We start from the raw sequence: 24,236 nt of genomic DNA on the forward strand, positions 1-24,236 counted from the left end.
AAGATGAATATAGAATCTGTTCATTTACATACAACAAATTACTATTATGAACTTTCAAATAGTTGAAAGAGAAAACTAGATGAACTGTTAATATGAATATTAAGAGAAAATATTGAGATTGTGCATTAGAAAGAACATTTTATTTTCACCAACAAGTATTTATAAATATTTAAGTAAAAGGGAGGAATTAGTCCCAGGAATTCCACTTATGGGAATTTATTTTGTGGTCAGAGTCACCCTTGATAGTGGCTAAGATGTGTGGGAGGGGGGTGAGGAGAAGTGGGTGAGCTCAGGAATGCTTGAGAGGTGAAGAAATTTCCCAAATAGGTTTCTTTCTTGAATGACTCAAGCTTAAATGGAATTAATTAAAAATAAACATAGCAAAATTTACTTTGTTTAATGTTACAAATATTAATCTATTATTTATTTCCCTCCCTCACAGGTCAGGTTTCCCAGAAGCAAGGTGAGACAGGCTTTGCATGCACAAGGTTAATGGAGATTCTGCTCAGTATCAAGACCTGTGAAAAGAGAAGGTGGATAAGAAAGTAAAATTGGATGCAGAGAGAATTTGCCTCTGGTGCCTCAGATGATCCCGTGGAGTGCTCTGGAGATGGGGAACTCTGGAGCTGGGATGGCCCTTCAGGGTCAAACTGAGGCAAGGTGTTCAGGCCTTTGCACCCTCCATTGACCACCTCATGGGATTCAGGCAGCCCCCACCCACCTAAGGAGAAAGGCCTAGGGCAAGGTGCCTCTCTTCAGCCATGGGAAGCCACTTGCCAACTCTCCCAGCAGCTGTGGGATGGAGAATCTGTGTCTTCTATTTTTGTAAACCTGTTGGTCCCACCTTTCATCCAGATTGCCCACACTCATCATGAACGTGAGAGATTGAACTGATGTACAAATCCGATTAACCCTGTCAGAGAATGGCTCTTATTTTTAGTAGGGCACATTCAATATTCTCCAATCACACCACAGTTGGTTAAGCCAGATTCCATGGAACTCAACCCATACACACAGTGTCAGTTCCAAACTAGCCCTACCCCCCACCACACGGGCACCTCCCCAGCAGTTTCCTGAGAGCAGCAGCGACTTCCTTGTTCCTCAGGCTGTAGATGATCGGGTTGAGCACAGGGGTGATCACTGTGTAGAAGGCAGAGACCACCTTGTCCTGCCTGGAGGAGTGGTGAGCCTGGGGCCGCATGTAGGTGATCATGGCAGCCCCGTAGAAGAGAGTCACCACTGCCATGTGGGCAGAGCAGGTAGCAAAGGCCTTCTGCCGGCCGGCAGCAGAACGCATGCAGAGCACGGTCACCAGGATGCGCAGGTAGGAGGCAGAGATGACGGAGAAGGGCAGGAGCAGCATGAGGACGCAGCACACGTAGATCATAGTCTCATACAGGGAGGTGTCGGCACAGGCCAGCTTGAGCACTGCTGGGATATCGCAGTAGAAGTGGTCAATCTCCTGGGAGCCACAGTAGGGAAAGCTCAGGGTGAAGATGGCCTGGATCAGTCCATCCACCAGGCCAGAGAGCCAGGACCCTGCCACCATGAGCCAGCAGACACGGCGGCTCATGACCACTGAGTACCTCAGCGGGTGGCTGATGGCCACGTAGCGATCGTAGGCCATGAAGGCCAGCAGGAAGCACTCATCCCCCAGCAGGGTGACGAAGAAAAGGATCTGGAGGCCACAGCCTGTGAAGGAGATGGAGCCACCGCCCAGGAGGAAGTCAGCAGCCATCCGCGGCACGATGGTGGAGATGAGCATGAGGTCCATGAGCGCCAGCCAGCGGAGGAAGAAGTACATGGGGCTGTGCAGGCGGGGGTCGATGCTGATGAGGAGGACCAGGAGCCCGTTGCCAGAGAGGGCCGCCAGGAACACGAGCACGATGATGGAGAAGAGGAGGACATGCAGGGGTGAGTGGGAGAAGAGGCCCAGGAGGATGAAGTGGGAGATGAGAGTCTGGTTTCCCTCCAGGGCCATTGCTCCTGCAGAGGGATGCGCCAGGCAGAGGGCTGGGCTCTGGAAGCAGGAGGTTTGTGTTTAGTGCCATAATGCAGAGGTCATTACTCTTCCAAAAGCTTTGCCCTCTTCAAATACCTGGTTCAGAATAAAGGCAGGGCCCCTTAAGAGAAAGAATCCAAACAAACCTGCAGGCTGTTGTTAATCGCTGCTGTTTTAACTTCTAACACTTTCTGCACCTTGTTGAGAAGCAGATGTTAAGCTCTTTTGCTAAAGTGGGCACGGCTTCTGCTTCTGCCTCTGCTGGGATGGGTCTGCAGTCCAGTCCACCTAGTTGCTGCTTCTACAAAGCCCTAGGCCAGCCTCACTCAAGGATATGCTTTTTCAGGGAAAAAAGTACTGAAGGAGCAAAGACACTTACCAGCTGTGTGAATGGGCACTTACAGAACCTCTCTGGACCTGTTTTCTCATCTTAAATTGAGATAACAAGTATCTTATAAGGTGACAGTAAAGATGAAAGAGACAGCGTGAGCAATGCCTCGTAGGACAGAAATGGTGACAGCTGACTTTGCTGGAGCATCTGCCAAGTGCCAGGCAGCGTGAGGAGCACTGTCACATTCTAGCATTCAGTCCTCATAACTGCCTGGAAAGAATGATCACTTTGGGGAAAGTGAGACACCAGGAGGCTTATTAATTTTTTTCGAGCACGAAAGGCTAAAATATTTTCTAAGAAGACAGTAAATGAGAAACTGGAGGCAACCCAAAAGCACAACACAAATGAATAACTAAATTATGGTATGCTCAAACGATAAAAGAATATGTTGTCAAGGAGATATTTATGGCATTTTTAATAGATATTGAGCAAAAAAAAAAATTATATCAACTGAGTATTTTTAAGTATTTCTAAAGACTGGAAGAAAATTTGCCAAGATATTAACCATGAGGTTCCAGACAGGTAGTGAGGTTAAGGGTTATCTCGGTGGATATACAATTTAATTTTAAAGCAACATTATTCTATATATAAGATCAATCTCCAAAAATCTGTGTCTTTCCCATACAATACCACTAATTAGTAAAAATAGTAGAAAAATATAAATGTATCTTACTCACAACTGCAACAAAACTAAACTACCGAGAAAAGAATACTAATGCTACAAATTATAAAACGTAACTGAAAGAGATAAAAGAATGCCTGAGGAAAGCTATGCATGTTCTTAGAGACATAAGCTTAGCACTGTAAACATGTAAATTCTCCACAATATTAATCTATAAGAATCCATGTGATCTCAACTGCAATTTGAAAATGACAGTGTACAGTTAGAATTCTCTCACAAGTCACCCAAAAGCAGCAAGGAGATAAGAGCAGAAACATAGCACAGGTTAGATGAAGTTGAGATCGCTAAAAGTGGAATCTACAAAATAAAATTGGAAGGGACACCGAAAACAGTAGAAACTGATCAGGATGAAGAAAAAAGTGAGGAAAGGACATCTGTGAGCATAGGAATCTTTAAAAAATGATACAAATAAACTTATTTACAAAACAGAAAGAGATTCATAGAGATAGAGAACAAACTTATGGCTACTAAAGGGGAAGTGGGGAGGGAGGGATAAATCAGGAGTTTGGGATTAGCAGATAAAAACTACTGTATATACAGTAGATAAACAAAGAGGTCTTAATGCATAGCACAGGGAGCTATGTTCAATATGTTGTGATAACCCATGATGAAAAAGAACATATATGTATAACCAAATCAGTATGCTGTACACCACAAACTAAACACTGTAAATCAACTATACTTCAATAAAAAGAAGAAAAAGCTTGCAAGCAATCTAAGTATTTACCAATATAGGAAAAATGGAATAAACAGTAAGGTAATATGCAAATAAGAAACAGAATGAGGTTGCTTTTTACGTGCTGGTATAGAATTCTCCCAAATAATATTGTTCATTGAAAAGAGCACATTACAGTGTATTACAAATACAGTATATACAGTGTATACAGTGTAATTGTACATAGAAATGTCATAATGTATACTATTTAATTACATGCCGTAATTATAGATTACAAACTAGTTCATAAGTTACGTGTCACAGGTTATGGCATATAATTATATTTCATTTCATATGATATATCATATATCAAGTAACTATATATAATTACATTATATATATGTGTGTGTGTGTATATATATACACATACAAAAATATATGTATGGATAATACATACATATAGAGATAAATAAAATCTCTAGAGTAAGACGTTAGAAATTTGTAACACTGCCTCAGAAGACAGAATCAGATGGCTGAAATCTAGGGTGGAAAAAAGAGCCTTTGTGGTATGTGATTTTGTGCGTCTTGAATTTTACTCTTTGTGAGACAATATGCACTTTAAATAAACACATAATATAATGCTGAAATGATAAACAATGACAGCAGTCATGGGAATTGATAAAGTGAAACCAACATGTAGGTACTTAATATTTTCTGAACAAAGGGCCAAACAATTTTGAAAGGGTTAAACAGTGTCCAAACAGACCAGAATAAACCGTGAAACTGCCTCATCTGTTATCAAAATATAAACAGTCTGTTACTGGAAGGAATAGAAAACTGGCCCACAGAACAAAGTAACTCCAGAATCAGCCTTACGTGTGAAGATTTACATTCTGACGTAAACAATACAATTGAAATCCTGTGAGAAAAGAAGGGCTGTTCCATAAATGGCTTGGGACAATTGGTCACCTGCTTTGAAAAAATTATATCCCTAATCATACCGCACACAAAAATAAATTCCTGGAAGCTTAAAGAACTGTATTAAGAAATTTATAATGTTATTAGAAGAAATATGGGAGAATGTGTTTATGACTTGAGAGAGAAAATGGGTGCATTAAATATAGCATAAAAAATGAACGCATTCTGTGTGTGTGTGTGTGTGTGTGTGTATGTAAATTACCTATTATATATAATAATAAATAAAACAATATAATATATTATAAAATACATATTAGAAAGAGATTCATATTATTTTCCTAATCAAAATGTGTGGCGTAAAAACACCACAAAACAATTTTCTTAAAAAGGATGAACAAAATGGGTAGTGATCGTCAGGAAAAAATCCAAGTAAACATTAAGAAAGACTGTTTTATCTCACTAGTAACTAGAGGAAAATCAAATTAAAATAGAGATACAACTTCTTACACATGGAGTTGGTACAAAGTTTGGTAATATTGAGTGTGAGGAGGCAAGAATATGAGAAACAAGGACACATAAAGTGCGGAAGGACATAGAGTACAGCAGTGGCTACCTCTGGAGAGAGGGTTAGAATTGGGTGAGGGTGGTGGTCAAGGGGGACCCCAGCTTGACCTGTAATGTTTGAGCTTTTAGCAATAAGAACATCTTCGTGTATTATTTGAATTTAAATAAAGATCGTCAGGAGCAGGTAACTGATGTATCTGATAAATCTTTTCTCTAAGCTTGCTCTGTAACATAACATTTTAAAAACACATATAAGAAGTTAACAATCTGGAAATCTTTTAAAGTCATAGATTCATAGATTAATATATTTTTACAGAAAAAGTAACAGCAATCAGATACTATTCTCAGAGTCACCTTGGGGGTGTTGTGGGGGATCTCCTGGTTGCCAAAGCTGCCTGGCCATACACACCCTAGTCACAGCACACAGGACCAAACTGCCAGCCCCGTCCCAGGCAGTGACCGTAAGCCTCATACAGCAACAGCCCAGACGCAAGTAAAGAATGAGAGAAAGAGAGTGAGGGATTCGAAGGGAGAGGGATGAGGAGCAGCGTTAACAATAGACCAGGAGAGGAAGGGAGAGATAAAAGGAGAAATGGGAAGATGTCAAGGAAAAGGAGACAAGATAAAGAGACATGATAAAATGTGGGAAAATGAAGAGGGAAGGTTTTAGATGATCAGAAATGATGTTTTCCTGGAAAAGACAGAGAAGGCAGAGGACACAGACACGGTGAACAAAGGGAGCACGGGAAACACTGAGAGAGAAGGATGAAGGGAAAGATAACGTCACAGATGGGAGACAATGGCAAGGAACAGAGAGGGCACCTGACTGCAGAGGGCAGCCAGGCAGAGACAAAAAGCCGTCCCGTTATCAATGCAGTAATGAGCACTGGTAGTTCCAGGACTCAGTGAAGGCCCAGTGTCTCTGACTCCCCCATCCTGTTAGGAGGGGCTGTGGAGCAGAGTGCATTGCTTTCAAACCCTTCTGGCTCCCTTGGGCATCCCTGCCCCCTTCAGGGTCTTCGAATCGTTGCCCCCGGCCACTCAGGCACCAGAGGCAGCTGCTTTCAATCTGGACAAAACAGTTGTAATGATCTGACCCTTCGCAGCTGCCTCCCACACCCCTGGAACGTTCTTTACGCATGTTCGAGAGCCTGGCTTCTTATACATGAGCAGTGGTCCAAGAGGCCGTAACGCCAAACCCAGACATCCCCCTGGCCTGTCTGCTGAGTCCCAGACTTCACCTCCGTCTCAGTATGCCCAAGTCCACCTGCATTCCCCCCCAGCAGAGCCTGTGCTGGTATTCACGCCTTCCCATCTGCCTGGAATGTCCTCCCTCATCCTTCATTCATTCAGCAGACCATTGAGAATCTACTATGTGCCAGGCACTGTTGTAGGTGCTAAGAACAGAGTGAACAAGCAGATGCGGTCTTCTCCTGGGAGCTGACACCGCAGTTGCTCTCTCCTCCCACCCTCAAAACCTTACCTTTTCCATCAAGTGCCTCCTCCTCCATGATCTCTCCTCTTTCTTTATCACTGATGTCATAATTAAGAAGTTGCTGATCAAACAAGTAATGCCTTGACCAACAGAACATCAAAGGTTGCTAGTGCCTGGGATACCTGAATTCTGAAATTATATGCGATCTTGTGCTGAGTGCATAGTCATGGACAGAAAGTTCAGTTTTATTACCTTCCTTTAAAAAGTGAAAAGGCCTTGGCTTTTATTTCTGAATTGATGTTATTTATCTGGTGGTGCTGTTTACATTTTCAAGAACAGATTTCTCCAAATTTTGTTAAGTTTACTAAGCACAAAGGCCGTGATTGCGGTCTCTGCATGTCCTCCATGTACCACCTATTCACAACTGAGAGCATGTAGCACTTGGGAGAGATGGCAGCCCGACAAATGCCAGGAGTACAATCTCCTTGCCCTTAAAGGTGCCGAGGAGGAAATTCTCATCTGTTTGGATGCCGAAGAGGCTTCCTGGATCCCAGGAGGTGAAGCTGGATCCTGAAGGATCATCGGAACATCTAAGCTGAGCAGAAGCCAATTAAATATTTCGAGGATAAGGAAAAGGCAGAACTTGAGGCAGAGAGAAGAAAGCAAAATATTGATGGGGGAGGTAAACTGGGTGCATTGACTGAGCAGGGAGTCCACGTTAAGGAAGCAGTGGAGAGAGTCTGTGCTCCTGAATGGCAGACTGAAGGGGCTGGGACCTTAGATATCACTGGGTCATGGTTAATAGATGAATTTGGCCAATTATTATCTTTGAGCAAGTGCTCACTGAAGCTGTCATCTCATCTCCAAAATGAGGACAAGAATAGTAACCTTCCACGGTGGTTATGGAGATTTAGTGAGTCCATGTGTTCAAAAGCATCAGACACTAGCCTGGCTCACACAGAAAAGGGCTCAACAAATAGTGAGCATTGTTGACTGTTAAGCAAAGGAGCAGGTCGAAGTCTGCTCACTGGATGGCAGAGAGACAGGGAGACAAGAGAAGGGGAGACGCTACTGGTAAGCAGCATGATGGTCCAGGCAGGAGGGGGCCATGGGCTGTGTTAACCCTACGAGCCCCAGTTTCATCACTGGCAGTGAGGATAAAACAGGATAATGTATGTAAAAGCCCCTCCTCTAGTGCCTGGCACATAGTAAGCCCCCTAAACCATAGTGGCAGTCCTTTATGATGTCTACAACCTTCATCACTATTATGCCCTGGACAAAACGTGGCAGCAGGAAGAAAGTAAAGAAAAAAAAGGTTTTAAAAAATGAGTTGCATTGAAAATCAGAATTTATCATTTCAAAGGGAGCTCGGATACTGTTTACCCTGACTCATCAGATACATTAGTTGTGGTCAATAACTGAACAGAAAAACTAACTGAATAGAAAAACTAATCTTTGTTAATAAAGAAAGCCCCACGATAATGTAATCTAATCCCTTGTTACTAACTGAGATGCGAGTTCTCCTGACAAACCTTAACCAGGCGGCTGAAACAGAAATGGTTTCACTTGCGCAAAGCAGGAGCCATCCTAGGGCAAACAGGCCTTCCTGCAGCCCTCGGGTCAGACTTGCCAAAGCCCAGGGTTGTGCATAAAAGACTCGCGCAGACATGTGCCGGGGAGTATCGTCAGAGAGCCCTGAAGCAGAGAGGGGAGAAGTCAAGCCCACATGACAGCTTTGTCAAAGAGAAGGAAACTACAAGGTAGGAATAGAAGGGAGCAAACACATCAAAACATGTTTCTCAAAATAAGAGCAGAGCTCTGAGTGACCTTAAACGAGATGGGATATAGCAGAGAACATCAAACAGAAAACACAGATAGATAGATAGATAGATACATAGAGAGATACATAGAGAGAGTTGGGAGGCAGCGAGAAGAAACTTGTTTTCAAGTGTTGGAAACGTAGGCATATGTGTAGAAACATAGAAATATGTGTAGAAATTGTACCACTGTCTTTCAAAATCGAACAACCAGATACCATCAGAGACAGATAACTCTCCCAATGCCTTGAAAAGTCCACTTTTAGGTGGTCTAGCCATTGTCACATCCTCTCTAGACAAGAAAAGACAAAATAATTCTCATCTTTCCTACAACCTGTGACGAGACCCTGAGGAAATAATTTCCTCCTTTTTCTGGGTCTCAGGTCTCTCGAGCTTTCATATGAAAGTTTGGAACAAACCACCCTCAGGTCTTCTTTAGTTTTCTACCCATGGAATAAAAGGTTAAAAGGGAAAAAAATTCAGAAACAAAATCTAACCACACAAGAGTTCTCTACCTTAAGAGAAATGGCGAGCAGGAGAATGGCAGGGATTGTTGGAGGATCAACAATCATTTTAAGCATCTGAGAGCAGAGACGTCAAACACAAGACACGGAGAGGAAGAGCCTTACCTGAAACCATGTAATTAATGGCATCGGGAAGGCCTGGAGAGTCAAGAAGCAGGTCCCACTGGGAGCCTCGTGTCCTTGGTGAAGAGACTTCACAAGCCAGGAAGGGCTGCTCTGATCAATCAGTTGGGTCTGCAGTGGGGTCTCTCTCATTGGGGGGAAACCTGCACACCTCCATCTTCCTGAAGGAAATGGGCCTGAAATGGAAACACGTGGGAACTATAAAGGTAGAGAAGAGACATCTCCAGGAGAAAGAAAGTCTTGTTTGGTCAGAACGCCTCTAGAACTTCCTCCCACGCTATGAAAGTAATAGTTGACTGAGATGCTTGGGGCAGTCCCCATCCATATGCAGAAAATACCCAATGCTTTCCACTGGTGGAAAGGGTTTGAAGAAATGCATTAAGACTGGTTAAAATGGGAAGAAAATGGGTCTGAAAGAAGAAACGATCACAGAAGACAGAGATTTGTGCTAAACCCCTGGCAAAATCATTAGGGATTAAGAAAAAGTCTTTCAACATTGCCCTGCTAGTTTCAATTTTAGTGAGAATAAAATCTTTAGCAGTTACGCAATTTTCAGAAATTGATAAATGTCAAATGTCCTTAGGCTCTCAAATAGCTTAGTTCATACAAGGGATGAGTCAAATATACAATAATATGTATGCTTCATTGATTTGTTAGTTATTTGGAATGTATTTTTAAAAGTAGAAATAAAGTGCTGGTTTAATTACATTTATGAGGCTAACATCCACACAAGTGTCTTCCATCATGTTGTCTGTGGCTATGATTCCCTGGTAAATACAAAATGTGAAACAAGGAGATGAAATATGGCTCCATGTCTCATCAAAAATCTCATTTTTCTAAGCTACCCATTCATAAGATGAGTCTACAAAATACTCGTACTCTAGTTAACTTTCAGCTATGTTTTAGTTTTGAATTTTATACTCAGAAAATTTTTGAAAATACAAAAGTATAATAACAGGGGGAAAAAAGAAAAAAGGAAAAAGCCTTTCAGAAATAAGAGTTAAAGCACAGAGAAACCATACATCCCTCATTCAGAAGGAAAGCAGGGTGGGAGAGGGCTGGATGAGGATGGGTGGGTCTCCTTGCTGGGAGCCAACGCAGAGCCTCTCCCCTAGGGAAGAAGCCCCCTGGTGTGCAAGGTCCAGCACGCAGCTGAGAGGTTTTATAACTTGCCGTTTTTCACTGCCATCCATTGTTCTCCCTTTTGCTGTAACTCAGAAAGTTACTTCTGTTCTTACAAGTCCTTAGAGAACCCTCCTCTGCCACGTCTCTGTCCCCAGTCTCCTGTAATTAAAGCTCTTAGGGAAGGAAGACTCCTGCAGAGTTCTCTGCTCAATCTCAGCTCACCAGTAAACAAACACTCTCCCAGGGGTAGGTGGAGAGGAAAAGTGAGGAGAGATTTTCTATAGGTCAATCTGAGAAGAGTTGTCTGTCCCTCCATTCCAAAATGGAATGAGAAATGTTGGCTTTTGTCTTGGGTTGTGGCCCACATTGTGAATACTCACTAAGTAATATATGTAGGTGAAGCCAACAGGGATCTTCTAGAGTTTTCCAGACTGTTTCCCCTCTGGTTCCTTCTTCCTCCTCCCATAACCTGGGCTAAATGAGAAGGCTCCCATCCAAGATCACACTGACCCTTCTAACTTCAGAGCTCAGTTCCCCTGGAATTCAGTGAAATCCTCAAGAGGTCAATATAAAATAAACGTTCTTTTATGACAAAGAGGTCGTGTGTCCCTGGACTGACCCCTCTTCCCCAATCTTCCGTCAGCTCCAACTTAGCTGAGTTTCTGTCATACTAAGAAATTTACAAAAATAAAGGTAGCATAGCACAGACACTTGACCCTGAAGCCAGACAGAGCTGGGTGGCAACATTTTTTAGACTTTGCCTTGGGCCCTTCCTCTTCTGAATATCAGTTTCTTCATCTGTAAAATGGGAATAATGATTTTCACTGGAAAACATTTGTTGTGAAAATTAAATGGAATAGACAACCTAAAGTCATCTCTCTGCTATAGAAGTTATCAGTGTAACCTCTCTCTGTTCTCTCCCCATAACAGAGACAAAAACACAGACCTTACAAAAATAATTTATGAAGCTCTCTAAACAAGTAACCAAAGCCTACAGTAAGCAAGATAAACAAATTCTGAGAAGGGAGAATTTAATTTCCAGGTTACCACATTATAATACTCAAAATATTCAGTTTTCAATGAAATTTGCAAAACATGAAGATAGTAAGAAAGCATAATCCATTCACAGAAGAAATGATCAGGAACTAAAGAAACCTGAGAAAGCACAGACTTAGACTTACCACAAAATACTTTAAATCAACCAACTTAAATATTCTCAGATAGCTAAAGGAAACTGGAAAAAGAGCTACAGAAACTAAGCAAGCAATGTATGAATAGAGAATACCAATAAAAAGATACAAATTATAAAATGAAACAAGCTGAAGTTCTGGAGCTGAAGAAGTATAATAACTAAAATGAGAAACTCACTGGGGAAATCAACAGAGATTAAAAATGCAGAGGAAAAAAATCAGAGAACCTGATGACTGGTCAATTCAGATTATTAGGTCTAAAGAAAAGAAAGAAAAAAGAATGAAGAATAATGAAAAGACCTTAAGAGACCTGTGGGATACCCTCAAGAACAGGAGCATAGGCATTTGGAAATTCAAGAAAGAGAAGAAAGAAAGATACAGGAAGAATATTTAAGGAAATAATTGTTGAAATCTGTTCACGTTTGATGAGACATGAATCAACACATTTAAGAAGTTCAATAAATCTAAGAAGCACAACACAAAAGAGATCCTTACAGAGACACATTATAATGAAATTATTAAAAGTTAAAGACAAAGAGAGAATTTTGAAAGCAGCATAAGAGAAACAAGTTATCACCTACATGGGAGCAATAAGATTTACAACATATTGTTCATCGGAAACCCTAGAGAAAAGAAAGGAGCGAACTGACCATTTAAACCACTGGGGAAAAAACTGTCAGCGAAGAATTCTCTATCTGGCAAAACTATCCTTCAAAGCGAAGGAGAAATAAGACATTCCCAGCCAAACAAAAGCCAAGAAAGTACACTATTAGTAAACTTCCTCTGCAAGAAATGACAAAGGGCATCAGTCAGGGTGAAATAAAAGGACACTGGACAGTAACCTGGAGCCATATGAGAAATACCAAACTCTAGTAAAAGTAGCAAAAATAAATATAAAAATAAAGGATTGTATTTTTGGTTAGTAATTTTTTTATTTCCTGCACTATTTAAAAGATTAATATTAGTGGGGGAGGCTAGCTCAATGGTAGCCTGCATGCTTAGCATGCGTGAGGTCCTAGGTTCAATCCCCAGGACCTCTACTTTTAAAAAAAAAGATTAATATATTAAACAATAATTATAAACCTATGTTAATTGGCACACAATGTATTAAGATGTAACTGTTGTGGCAGTAACAAAATAAAGGAATACAGAGCTATGTAGGAGCAGGGCTTTTGTATGTTACAAAAGCTAAGTTTGTAAAAGTCAAACTAGATTATTAAAAATTTTTTAATTAAAAAAATTTAAGGTAAGAATTCTAATCCTTATGGCAAATGCTAAGAAGATATATTTAAAATATGCAGAAAAGGAAATGAGAAGGGAATCAAAACAGTACACTACCAAAAAAATCAGTTACACAAAAGAAGACAGTAATGAAAGAAATGAGAAACTTAAAAAGTATAAGACATATAGAAAAGAAATATCAAAACAGCAGAATTAAGTCTGTCCATATCAGTAATTACTTTAAATTTCAATGAATTAAACTCTCCAATTAAAAAGCAAAAATTGGCAAAAATAAATGTCTTAAAACATGATTCAACTATATGTTGTCTATAAGAGATTCACTTAGATCCAAAAACACAAATAGATGGAAAATGAAAAGATACTCCATGCAAATATAGCCACAAAAGAGCTGAGGTGGCAATACTAATATTAGAAAAAATATTGTTCAAGAAAAAAAGACTGTTACAAGGGCCTAAGTACATTATATGTTGATAAAATGGTCAATTCATCAAGAAGCTCTAACAATTATAAACATATATGTATTTAACAGAGCCCCAAAATATATGAAGCAAACTTTGTCAGAACTGAAGGAAAGAGAGACAGTGCTATGATAATAGTTGGAGACTTAATACTTCACCTTCATTAATGGATAGAGCATCTAGACAGAAGATCAGCGAGAAAATAGAGAAAACAGAGGATATCAATTATGTTCTAACCCAAATGGATCTAGTAGACATATACAGAACACTCTACCTAACAACAGAAGAATACGTATTCTTCTCAAGTGCACATGGATAGACCATATATTAGGCTACAAATCAGGTCTCAACAAATTTCAAATATTTAAATAATGCAGTGTCTTCTCTGAAACTAGAAATCAATAAAGTGAAGAAAAATGGAAAAATTTAAATATGTGGAAATTAAACACCACACTCTTAAACAACCAGTGGATCGAGGAAGAAATCAAAGGTAAATTAGAAAAAAAAAATCTTGGGACAAGTGAAAATGAAAACACAATATACTAAAATGTAGGATGCAAGGAAAGCAATGCTCAGAGGGAGATTTACAGCTGTAAAATTTCAGCCTATATTAAAAAGGAAAAAAGAGCTCAAAATGACTACCTATCTTTATACTTTGAGGAACTAGGAAAAGAGAAAACTAAACCCAAAGCTAGAAGACTGAAGGAAATTAAGATTAGAGTGGAGATAAATTAAACAGAGGTAGAAAAACAGTCAAGAAAACCAACAAAACCAAAAGTTTCTTCCTTAAAGATAAACAAAATGGACAAAACTTAAGCTAGAATGACACACAAAAAGAGAAGACACAAAATAACTAAAATCAGAAATGAAAGTAGGGACCTTACAGAAATAAAAAGGAATATAAGAGAATACCATGAACAATTTCACACCAAAAAAGTAGGTAAGTAAACTGAAATGCACAAATCCTTAGAAACATACAAGTTACCAAAACTGACTCAAGAAGAAATAGAAAATGTCAACTGACATATAAAGAGAGGGAGATGTTGGTCAAAGGGTACAAAATTTCAGTTACACAAGATGAGTAAGTTCTGGAGACCTAATGTACAGCTTGGTGACTCTAGTTAATTATACTGTATTGTTGACCAGGCCGGGGAGGCCAAGAGTGGCAGCTGGGGAGTCCTCAGGCCTGCAGAGGGTCACTGAGTCCATGTAAGGTGTTGATGCATCTCCTTGGGTTTACAGAAGGACAGAGCTTGCACAGTGGTGAACGTTTCAGTAAACCCTTGTGCAAGCAAATACCTAGGGAAGTGTTAGACTGCTCCAAAATCTTCCTAGGCATGCAAAGTGGGATACAGGCCAGCAGTCTGGGACAATTCCACAAACCCCGCCTGAAGTCGACCCAATCTCAAATCAGACTGGAGCTTAGCGTGTCTAATGAAATTTCCGCCATTGCTGACTTCAAAGCCGAGGACCTTTTCAAGGACAAGTTTGCTTGTGTAGATAAAAGACCCAGATGCCAATTATCTGAGGTAGAGTGGACATCTGGTGTTGTGTACTAGGCAGACAAACCATACTGGTTCTCTGAACTGTAGAGGGAGGTTCATTATGGTAGAAAGAACAAGTGAAAGATCAGGAGCTTCAATTTCCTGCCAGATAGTAAGCAAAAATTAATACTGCATCTCTGGACGGATTGTATGTGTTAACGCTACCATAAACTTGAAATAGACACATCTTCTTTGGCCTTTACAGAAGGCAAATAGATCTTAGAAAATTATTATGGATTACTGTAAAATTAATCAGATGGTAACTCTAACTGCAGTGGCTGTTACATTGTGTGGTCATCTTTACTGGAATAGGTCAACATAGCCCTTGAAACCTAGTACGTAATTTATTGACCTGGGAAATTCTTTTTTTCTCTATAACAACTTGCAAGAACCACTAAAAGCGGCTTGCTTACCTTCCAGAGCCAACAGTATGTTTTCACAATATTGTCTCAGGACTACATCAATTATCCTGCTCAATAATATATTCTACAGAGATCTTGATCATTTTAACTTTATGTTCTGTGAACAACTCTTGTGCTCGTTCAATAGGCTAGATACAAATGGGCTATGAAGGTAGGGACAGAGATTATTCACAGGCTTATAAACATGGATTAATCCTCAGCAAGCTGATTTGGTCACTACTACCACTGAGGGCCTAACCTTCCAGCAGGAGAAATGAATTTTGAGCCCCAATATCATGCATTTCCTTTGGGAAATGAACAGGCCACCTAGTGGCAGGTTTATTACATTGGAACCCCTTCATCAGGAACAGGGTAGCAAGTTGACTTCACTGGAATAGAATTCTATTCCAGAAATAAATGTGCCTGCCTTGCCCATATGCTTCTGACAGCACCACTACCTATGTACTTACCGAATGCCTCAGATGTTGTCAAAGGACTCTACACAAAGTTGCTTCTGATCAAGAAACTTGTTTCTAAGCAAAGGAAGGGTGGCAATGGACCTGTGTCCATGGATCTGACTGGTCTTTTATATATACCATCACCCAGAAGCTGTTGGCCTCAGTTTTGATACCAGCTCATTTACAGTGTCATTTTAGAAACAAGACCCTGAAAATACGGGGTTCGATCTCACAGAATGCAATATGTGCTTTGATTCAGTAATCAGTAAATGGTACTGTTTCTCCCATAACTGACCAAAAGTGGTCCCATTCAATTAGAAGTTGAAACTTCATCTGGTTGTCTTGAACATCTCATGCCAGTGAACTAACAATTTCCTGAGACAGGCGACTTTCTGGGTCTCTATCAGTCCTTCCATGTTCAGAGGTAAAACATAATGGAAAGATACAGCTACCAGAAGTATAAGCGGTACCACTGAGGATTCAGACCTCTTTGGAATAAAGATGTAGGGTACACCACTAGGTCAATTATCCCAAACAAATGAGGTTCTAGCTGAGGGCAAAGGAAGTAAGGAACAGAAAATGGAAGAAGAAACTTACAAATATCAATTATGGCTTTATGAACAATTAGCCTGTTGGTGTGTTTGTGTGTATGTGTGTATACACATATGTGAGCTATTTTGTTCTCTCTCTCTCGCTCCTCTTTCCTCTTCTTATTTATATACTGATTGTTGGTGGTAGTTAATATACAGAGATTATGACTGAATATGAGCTGTACCAATATTGCCCATAGGTGGCTACCATGGCTAATGATGGATACCATGTGTATGGAGAATAGTTCCACATTGTTATGCTGTTGTTACTGTTTAACGGAAGCTCAAATACAAGTTAAATGGTCTGGATGCTGAGCAGCCAAAGGGGTGGCCTGTGCCAGTTCTTAAGCTGTTGCCTCTACTCCAAACCCACAGTTCTACACTCCAATTTCTGAGTGTATGCTGGGGCTGCTTCGTCATCAAGGTTCACCTTAGGATCCGCCAGCAAGGTCACTGAAAGGCTACTGTAAGCCAGGAGAGGAGAGAAAAAACTAATTCCTCCATGATTTCCTGGTTTTCCTCTCCAAATCATCTCAGCCATGTTTCTTCATCTTGGCAGTTCATCTGATTTGCAGTTTACTTTCACACTCACAGAACTGGTTTCATCTTGTCCTTCAGAGGAACAAGTACTGGTTGACCAACACCTAATCCTCAGCGGTCTGGAAACAGAGACTCTCCTGCGAGCTCCTGGGGTGTCATAACCAACTACACAGCACCCACTTGCCAGAAGTCTGGGGCCCAGCTCTGTAAACCCCTCTTCTTCCTCTCAGCTCTGGAGGAACCACCATAATAAGTCAGGAGAGGGCGGTCTTCCCCATGTCTCCTATGGAAGACACCGCCATAGGCACCTTCTGAGATATGAATACCAGCTGGTCAGTGCTCACGCCTCAGACATCTGGGCTCCAAGAGTCCAGGCTTTAATGACCTTAACCTCTTCCTGTCCATCCCCAGGCCTAAGAATAGTAGTTTCTTTCTATAGGTTTTCCTTCTCTGCAATCCCTCGTGTTCTTCTTTTGCCATTTCAGATCTCAAATATCCGGTTAGCAACTCTTTATATTACTTTTTCTTTCTGTTAAAATAACTGATATGGTTTACTCCTGGCTAGATCCGGACTGATATCTAGGTTGTAAAGTAATGGCTCAATTCTGTCTTTAATCCTGTTCTAATCTTCATCTTCCAAAACAAATGCAGTTTCAATTTTGCAGAACTTGAAGTACAGAAATAATCATAGCTACCATAGAAAATCTGACATGTGAAGGGTGCTTTTTAAAATGTGTTCATATATATTATCCCATTTGATGGCTTCTTACATTCATTCAGGAAGGTTTTATTAAGCAACTGCTTTCTATAAGGCACAGAGCCAGGTACTGGAAATACACGAATAATTTCTAAACACTTAAGTATATATTTATATTTCTTAAAAGAAGCTTATAACACCTCTAATGGAACATGGGAGAAGGCTAGGGATCATCCAAGAAGAATTGCAGAGACTCCATTTCTGGCATCTGGAAAGTTTCCACTTAAAATACCCATATTTATCAGGCTGAATCAATAATTAAATAATATAAATGATATGTAAAGGGAAAAGGGCAGAGCCCAGCACATAGTAAGCACTCAATAAAATGCAGCTATATCCAAGAATTAAGAGATAGAGTGAATTTACCCCAGGGACTTTATAAACGATGGATAATCACAATAATAACAATGCACTGCTTCTTCACAGGGCTTTAGATTTACATGTATTGATTCCTAAAAAAATTCTTGTGAGGTAGGGAAGGTGTCATGTTTCCCATTTATTTTTTTAAACACCGTTACTGTGGTATGGTTCCTGTACAGCAAACTACACATATTTCAGATGTACACTTTGATGAATTTTGATAGATGTATACACCAGTGAAACCACATGATTCCCATTTATTGATGAGGGAGTGACACTCACAAAGGGTGAGTGACTTATCAACATTATGCAACCAGGAGGTGGCCGTACCAGGTACCAGATGCCCTGGCATTCAGTGCTGGTCACCAATCCTGCAACCATCCAGCCTCTTTCTCAAGGACCCCATCACCTCCTGGTTCCTCAAGCTATAAATGAGGGGGTTGAGCATAGGAGTAAGGACTGTGTAGAAGACAGAGACCACCTTGTCATGGCTTGGGGCCCGGTAGCGCCTGGGCCTCAGGTAGATGAACATGGCTGCCCCATAGAAGAGGGACACAGCTGTCAGGTGGGAGGAACAGGTGGCCAGAGCCTTTTTACGGGCCTGAGCAGAGCGCATATGGAGCACAGCCCCCAGGATGCGAGCATAGGAGGCCACGATGATGGAAAAGGGCAGGAGCAGCATGAAGACACAACAAGCAAAAAGCAGGGTATCAAAAATGGATGTGTCTGCACAGGCCAGTTTCAGCAAAGCCGGCACCTCGCAGAAGAAGTGATCCACATTCCTTGAGACACAGTAGGGTAAGCTCATGGCTCCCACCATCTGTATCATTCCATCTATTATCCCAAAAGTCCACGAGCTCCCAGCAATCTGGAGACAGACCCTCTGGCTCATGAGGATGGGATAGTGAAGTGGATGGCTAATGGCCACGTAGCGATCATAAGCCATGAGCCCCAGCAAGAGCCCTTCAGATCCCACAAGAGAGACAAAAAAGCCAATTTGTATACCACAACCCACAAAGGAGATGGACTTCCTGCCAGACAGGAAGTTGACCGCCATCTTTGGAACAATGTCACAGACCAACACGAGGTCCATGAGGGAGAGCTGACTGAGGAAGAAGTACATGGGTGTATGAAGTCGAGGATCAGCGTAGATGAGGAAGATGAGGAGGACATTCCCACAGAGGGCCACCGTGAAGACTATCATGACCACTGAGAAGAGGATGAGATCAGTCTGGCTGTGAGAAAAGATGCCCAAGAGGATAAAGCCATCTAGAGACGATTGGTTCAACCCTATCCTCATGGTTCACTTATTCACGGTCACCTAGGAACATGGACAGAGAAATTATGAGACTGAGTAACATGTCTTTATTTATCTTTGGATTCTTCTTCTTCATTCAGCTGTATCTCTTGTAATTCATGAGAGCTTAACGATATATGCTTAGGAACATACAAGAAGATACTCTTTCATTTTCCTATGACACAGATGATAGGATCTTTGCTAGCTCATAAAACTGAACCATATATCTACATTTGCATGCATCCATACCAAGAAGAATAGAAACTGAGTTATATTATGTGTCACGGGACTACTGGACAAGCTTTCTTCCACAGGCAAAATATTGGCATTCCCTTATGGCACTGACTCTTTTCAGCGGGGATTAAATGGACTCAATAAATTATCTCTAACAGGACTTGGACCATTTTATTCCTGAGATACTATTTATATGTGTTACAATAGGAGAGATAATGGAGACTTGAGATGTTCTTTGTTTTGCTCAGACCAAATATCTTAGAATCATTTTTAATTCTGCTATATCTTTTATTCCCTAGATCCCAACAATCAGAAAAGCCTTTTGACTCTACATTCAGAATATCTCAGAATCCAATTAATGCTCATCCCCACTGCAACTGCTCTAGTCCATGCCCATCGTCCTCTCTCAGATGGACTGTTACAGGGTCTTACCCAGTTTCCTGGCTTCTATCCTTGAATCTCTTGACTCTAGTCTCATAGCAGTTCAAATGATTATGCTAAAATGTGAGTCATATGATGTGATTCTCTTGCTGAAGGTACATCAGTGGCTTCCCAAATTACTCCAAATAAAGCCCAAATCCTTACAGTGGCACACAAAGTCCTACACAACACACATGCACGTGCAAACACACACACACACACACCGATACCTCTGACCTCAACTCCTACCATGCCCCCTTAGCTCACTGTGCTTCCTTGAATTTCCTTGGATGAACTGGACACACCCCCATCTTTGGATCTTTGCATTATCTTCTCTTTGGGATGGTCTTTCCTCAGATTTCCATTTCTCACTTGCTTCTTATTTTTACACAAATGCCACCCTCTTTAGAAATGCCTTCTGTGAGAAGACCTGAACAAGCAACTCTCCAGTGAAGACATACAAATGGCCAATAGGCCCATGAAAAAAATGCTCAATATCACTAATTACCAGAGTAATGCAAGTCAAAACTGCAATGAGGTATCATCTCACACCAGAATGGCCATCATTCAAAAGTCCACAAATGATAAATGCTAGAGAGGCTGTGGAAAAAAGGGAACCCTCCTACACTGTTGGTTGGAATGTAGTTTGGCCTAGCCATTGTGAAAAACAGTATGAAGATTCCTCAAAAGACTAAAAACATACTTATCATATGATCCAGCACCCCGACTCCTGGGCATATATCCAGAGGGAATCTTAATTGAAAAAGATACATGCACCCCAAAGTTCATAGTGGCACTATTTACAATAACCAAGACATGGAAACAAGTGTCCATTGACAGATGACTGGATAAAGAAGCTGTGGTATATTTATACAATGGAATACTACTCAGCCATAAAAAAGAATAAAATAATGCCATTTGCAGCAACATGGATGGACCTAGAGATTGTAATCCTAAGTGAAGTAAGCCAGAAAGAGAAGTAAAAATACCATATGATATCACTTATATGTGAAATCTAAAAAAAAGAGGGGGGAAAGGACACTATGAACCCATCTACAAAACAGAAACAGACTCACAGAGTAAACAATCTTATGGTTATTGGAAAAAGGGGATGGGAAGGGATAAATTTGGGAGTCTGAGATTTGCAAACGTTAGCCACTATTTATAAAAACAGATTTTTAAAAAATGTTTCTTCTGTATAGCACAGGGAACTATATTTAATAACTTGTAATAACCGATAATGAAGAACAATTTGAAAATGAATATATGTATATATGTGCATGACTGTGACATTGTGCTATACACAAAATACTATATGATATCACTCATGTGTGGAATCTTAAAAAAGGAAAAAGGCACTAATTAACTTACCTATAAAACAGAAACAGACTCACAGACATAGTAAACAAGTTTATGGTTACTGGAGAGAAAGAGGGTGGGAAGGAATAAATTGGGAGTTCAATATTTGCAAATATTAACTGCCGCATATAAAATAAATAAGCAATAAGTTTCTTCTGTATAGCACAGGAAACGATACTCAATATCTTGTAGTAACCTATAATGAAAAAGAATATGAAAACGAATATATGTATGTATATGTATGACTGAAATATTATGCTGTACCCCAGAAATTGACACACTATAAATTGACTTTACTTCAATTTAAAAAGAGAAATGCCTTCTGTGAAAGTCATTACAATTATAAATGGCTTGCATTCTCAAGCCCTTCCCTGTTCTTGCTTTCTCTACAGCACTTACCATCTAACACACATATGCTTACATTTACAAAATTTTTATCGTCTGTCTCATCCCGCTGGAATGGGAGAGCACCATGTAGTAGCCACCATGACGTTGACAGTCCCAAGAATGGTTGCCTGGTTCATAGTATAACCGCAATACATATGTGCTGATTGAACAAAATAATCATGATGAAGTCATACATGGCTTCAATTTCCATTTTCTGAAAGTGGATAGCCTCCCCCTTTAGTTGCTAGAGCCCTTCTTCTTGACCTTAATGTACTAGGTCACTGCTACATTCCTCCCTCAGAAACAGACTCACAGACGTAGAGAACAAACTTAAGGTTACCAGAGGGGTAGGGGGTGGGAAGGGATAAACTGGGGGTTGGAGATTTGCAGATACTGACAGGTATATATAAAATAGATAAACAAGTTTATCCTGTATAGCACAGAAAACTATATTCAATATCTTGTAGTAGCTTACGCTGAAAAAGAATATGAAAATGAATATATGTATGTTCATGTATGACTGAAGCATTGTGCTGTACACCAGAAATTGACACAGCACTGTAAACTGACTATAATTTAATTAAAAAAAAAAACAAATTATGTATAAATATACTTTTGGGGACAAGATGACCCATATCTGCCCTCTCTTTCCTGCCTCTTCACCTGCACCTCTGCCCACACATCCACTCATCCTTTGTCTTCCTGCTGTAGATCACTCTTCAACCCAGGAACTCAGTGCTAAGGCCCCCAGTCCAAACAGAGGGGGGAAAGAAATGAAAAGGACAATGAGATATTAAAGGAAGAAAAATAGAGAAGTGGATCAAATGAGAAAGACTAGAAGAAAGGAAAGACACATAACACTAAAAGCTATATGCCCACCATCCACCCTCAAAAAAAAGGGGGGGAAAGTGAAGGAGGCAGGCAACAACAGGGAAGAAATGCTGACGAAAATAGAGACTAGAACTGACCAGCAATCACAAGTAGAAACTGCAAAGAGAAGGGAAGAAGGTGACGGGGGGAAGACCTCACTCACCTTTAAGTGGGTTCCCTGGAGGAAAACAAATTCAGCAGATGCCCTGCGGAGGAGATTCCAGCACCAAAAGCTTGTTATTGTCCTTCCCTTGTTTGTACTTACTGGGTCAGAGCGGGCAAGGAGGAGCCCCCCAGCTCTTACCTCCTTCCTCTGCCCCCACCAACCTCTCAGCCAGGCTGTGAATGTCCAGGTCCTCAGCCTCCCTGGGACCCTCTAGCTCAGACAGCAGGGCTCAGGCAGACAATAGCTTCTTCTTAGCAGAACAGTAGGAGAAAATGAAATTAGTCAAGGAGATGGTGGTGGCCAGGTGGGGACAGAACCAGGATCTGTGTATCTGAGACCACCTCTCATGCCCATCCATCTTCCATGGGCTGCCTCTCTGCCCAGGCTGCAGAACCATCTCCCACTGGCCACGAAGTACTTAACACTGAACCCGAGTGAGGAAGTTAAAACTGTGAAGTCCCAGGGGAGCCCACAAACTCCAGCCCTGGAGCAGGAGCTCCCAAGCTTACAATTAAAGAAAACCAAACAAGGAGCTTGGGGACAGGACCAGGAGCCGGGCCAGTGGGACAGCGTGAGGAAACCTGGTCATGGGAGGGCTACAGGGCAGCCAGGGCACAGGAAGGGAGACAGGTTTCTTGCCACCACAGACACATTCCACACTTCCCAGTGACTCCATGGGGTCTCCAACCTTGGCTGCCCCAGTAGATTTTCCCGTTTTGTTTTTTGCTTTTTTTTTTTTTTTTTTTTGGAGGGGGAGGTAATTAGGTTTATTATTTATTTATATTTGGAGGAGGTACTGGGGATTGAACCCAGGACCTATCACTGAGCTACACCTTCCCCCGCCCCAATAGGTTATCCGTATGCCCAGCAGTCCATACCTGGTTTTGCCTGCCCTGTAAAGCTGATCTACATTTATTGAGACCCTATGATATACAGAGCACTGGGTGAGCTGTCAAGCTGGAATCAAAGGTAGAGACTCGCAATCCTGGACCTGAGGAGTCTACAACCCGATGGGAAGCACGCACCTTCTCGAGAGTCAGATGGTGGCATGGCAGTTGCATGTCATCCCAAACCCTGTCCGACATTTCTGTAAGCTCAATGCCCTTCACAGTTTGCTGTGGACAGTCCTGAGATCGAGTCATTGTGCCTGTCTTCCCAGTGCAATCATGAATACAGTCCCTTTCACTCTCAAGTGTGTCCCAAGTTTGCTGGTAATTTAATAGTCACTTTAATTTTGGCCTTATGTCCCATGGAAACAGGTCCATTTTCAAAATGGCCAATTCATTGGAAATCAAATGGCAAAATCACCAATTTATCTTTTCCTTTTAACTCTTTGATTTGTATGAGTGATCTTTATTTTATTTTCACAATAGCAATAAAATATGTTTCAACTGCCATACAAAGCTCTTGGAGCCTTCAGCTGGAGGCTGATGCACGGAGAGGAGAGATTAGATCAGAGGGCTAAGAGAAGAGGGATCAAAAGGAGAGGCAGCAAAACACAAGGATGTGAGATACAGGGACCTAGGGAAAAATAGGTCTTTTATCAGGCTGGTTCCAGACACACCAAACTGGCTTTTGAAGAAAATCTCTACAACTACCTCACGCTCTTCTGTTTCAGCATCCTTCTCTGTCATTCTCCCCAGCGTACCGACCTATTCTCGTTCCCTATAGGTACCTGAAGTTTTTCCACTTCCCCATTTTTGCTCAAGATAACCTCCCATTGGAAC

At 41.1% G+C, this 24,236-nt stretch overlaps 2 protein-coding genes across 3 annotated transcripts; both read right to left on the reverse strand.

Annotated features, from left to right (window-relative positions):
• Positions 1 to 1,036: 1,036 nt before the first annotated feature.
• Positions 1,037 to 2,044, reverse strand: LOC102506367 (olfactory receptor 56). Its single transcript, XM_006178013.2, has one exon. The coding sequence runs from the start codon at positions 1,979 to 1,981 to the stop codon at positions 1,037 to 1,039; it is 945 nt and encodes a 314-aa protein (XP_006178075.2). The 5' UTR covers positions 1,982 to 2,044.
• Positions 2,045 to 18,128: 16,084 nt separating this feature from the next.
• On the reverse strand, positions 18,129 to 20,561 carry LOC102518892 (olfactory receptor 56). Of its 2 annotated transcripts, none has more exons than XM_006177982.2 (2): positions 20,552 to 20,561; positions 18,129 to 19,066 (listed from the first exon to the last, which is right to left on the reverse strand). In XM_006177982.2, exons 1-2 carry the CDS (start codon positions 20,559 to 20,561, stop codon positions 18,129 to 18,131), a joined length of 948 nt encoding a protein of 315 aa, XP_006178044.1. The 2 variants fall into 2 exon arrangements, with proteins under 2 accessions (XP_006178044.1, XP_006178045.1); XM_006177983.2 differs by lacking the exon at positions 20,552 to 20,561 and adding an exon at positions 20,029 to 20,038.
• Positions 20,562 to 24,236: the final 3,675 nt, after the last annotated feature.

This window comes from Camelus ferus, chromosome 3 (genome assembly GCF_009834535.1).
Source record: "Camelus ferus isolate YT-003-E chromosome 3, BCGSAC_Cfer_1.0, whole genome shotgun sequence".
In the NCBI taxonomy this organism is placed as follows: Eukaryota; Metazoa; Chordata; class Mammalia; order Artiodactyla; family Camelidae; genus Camelus; species Camelus ferus.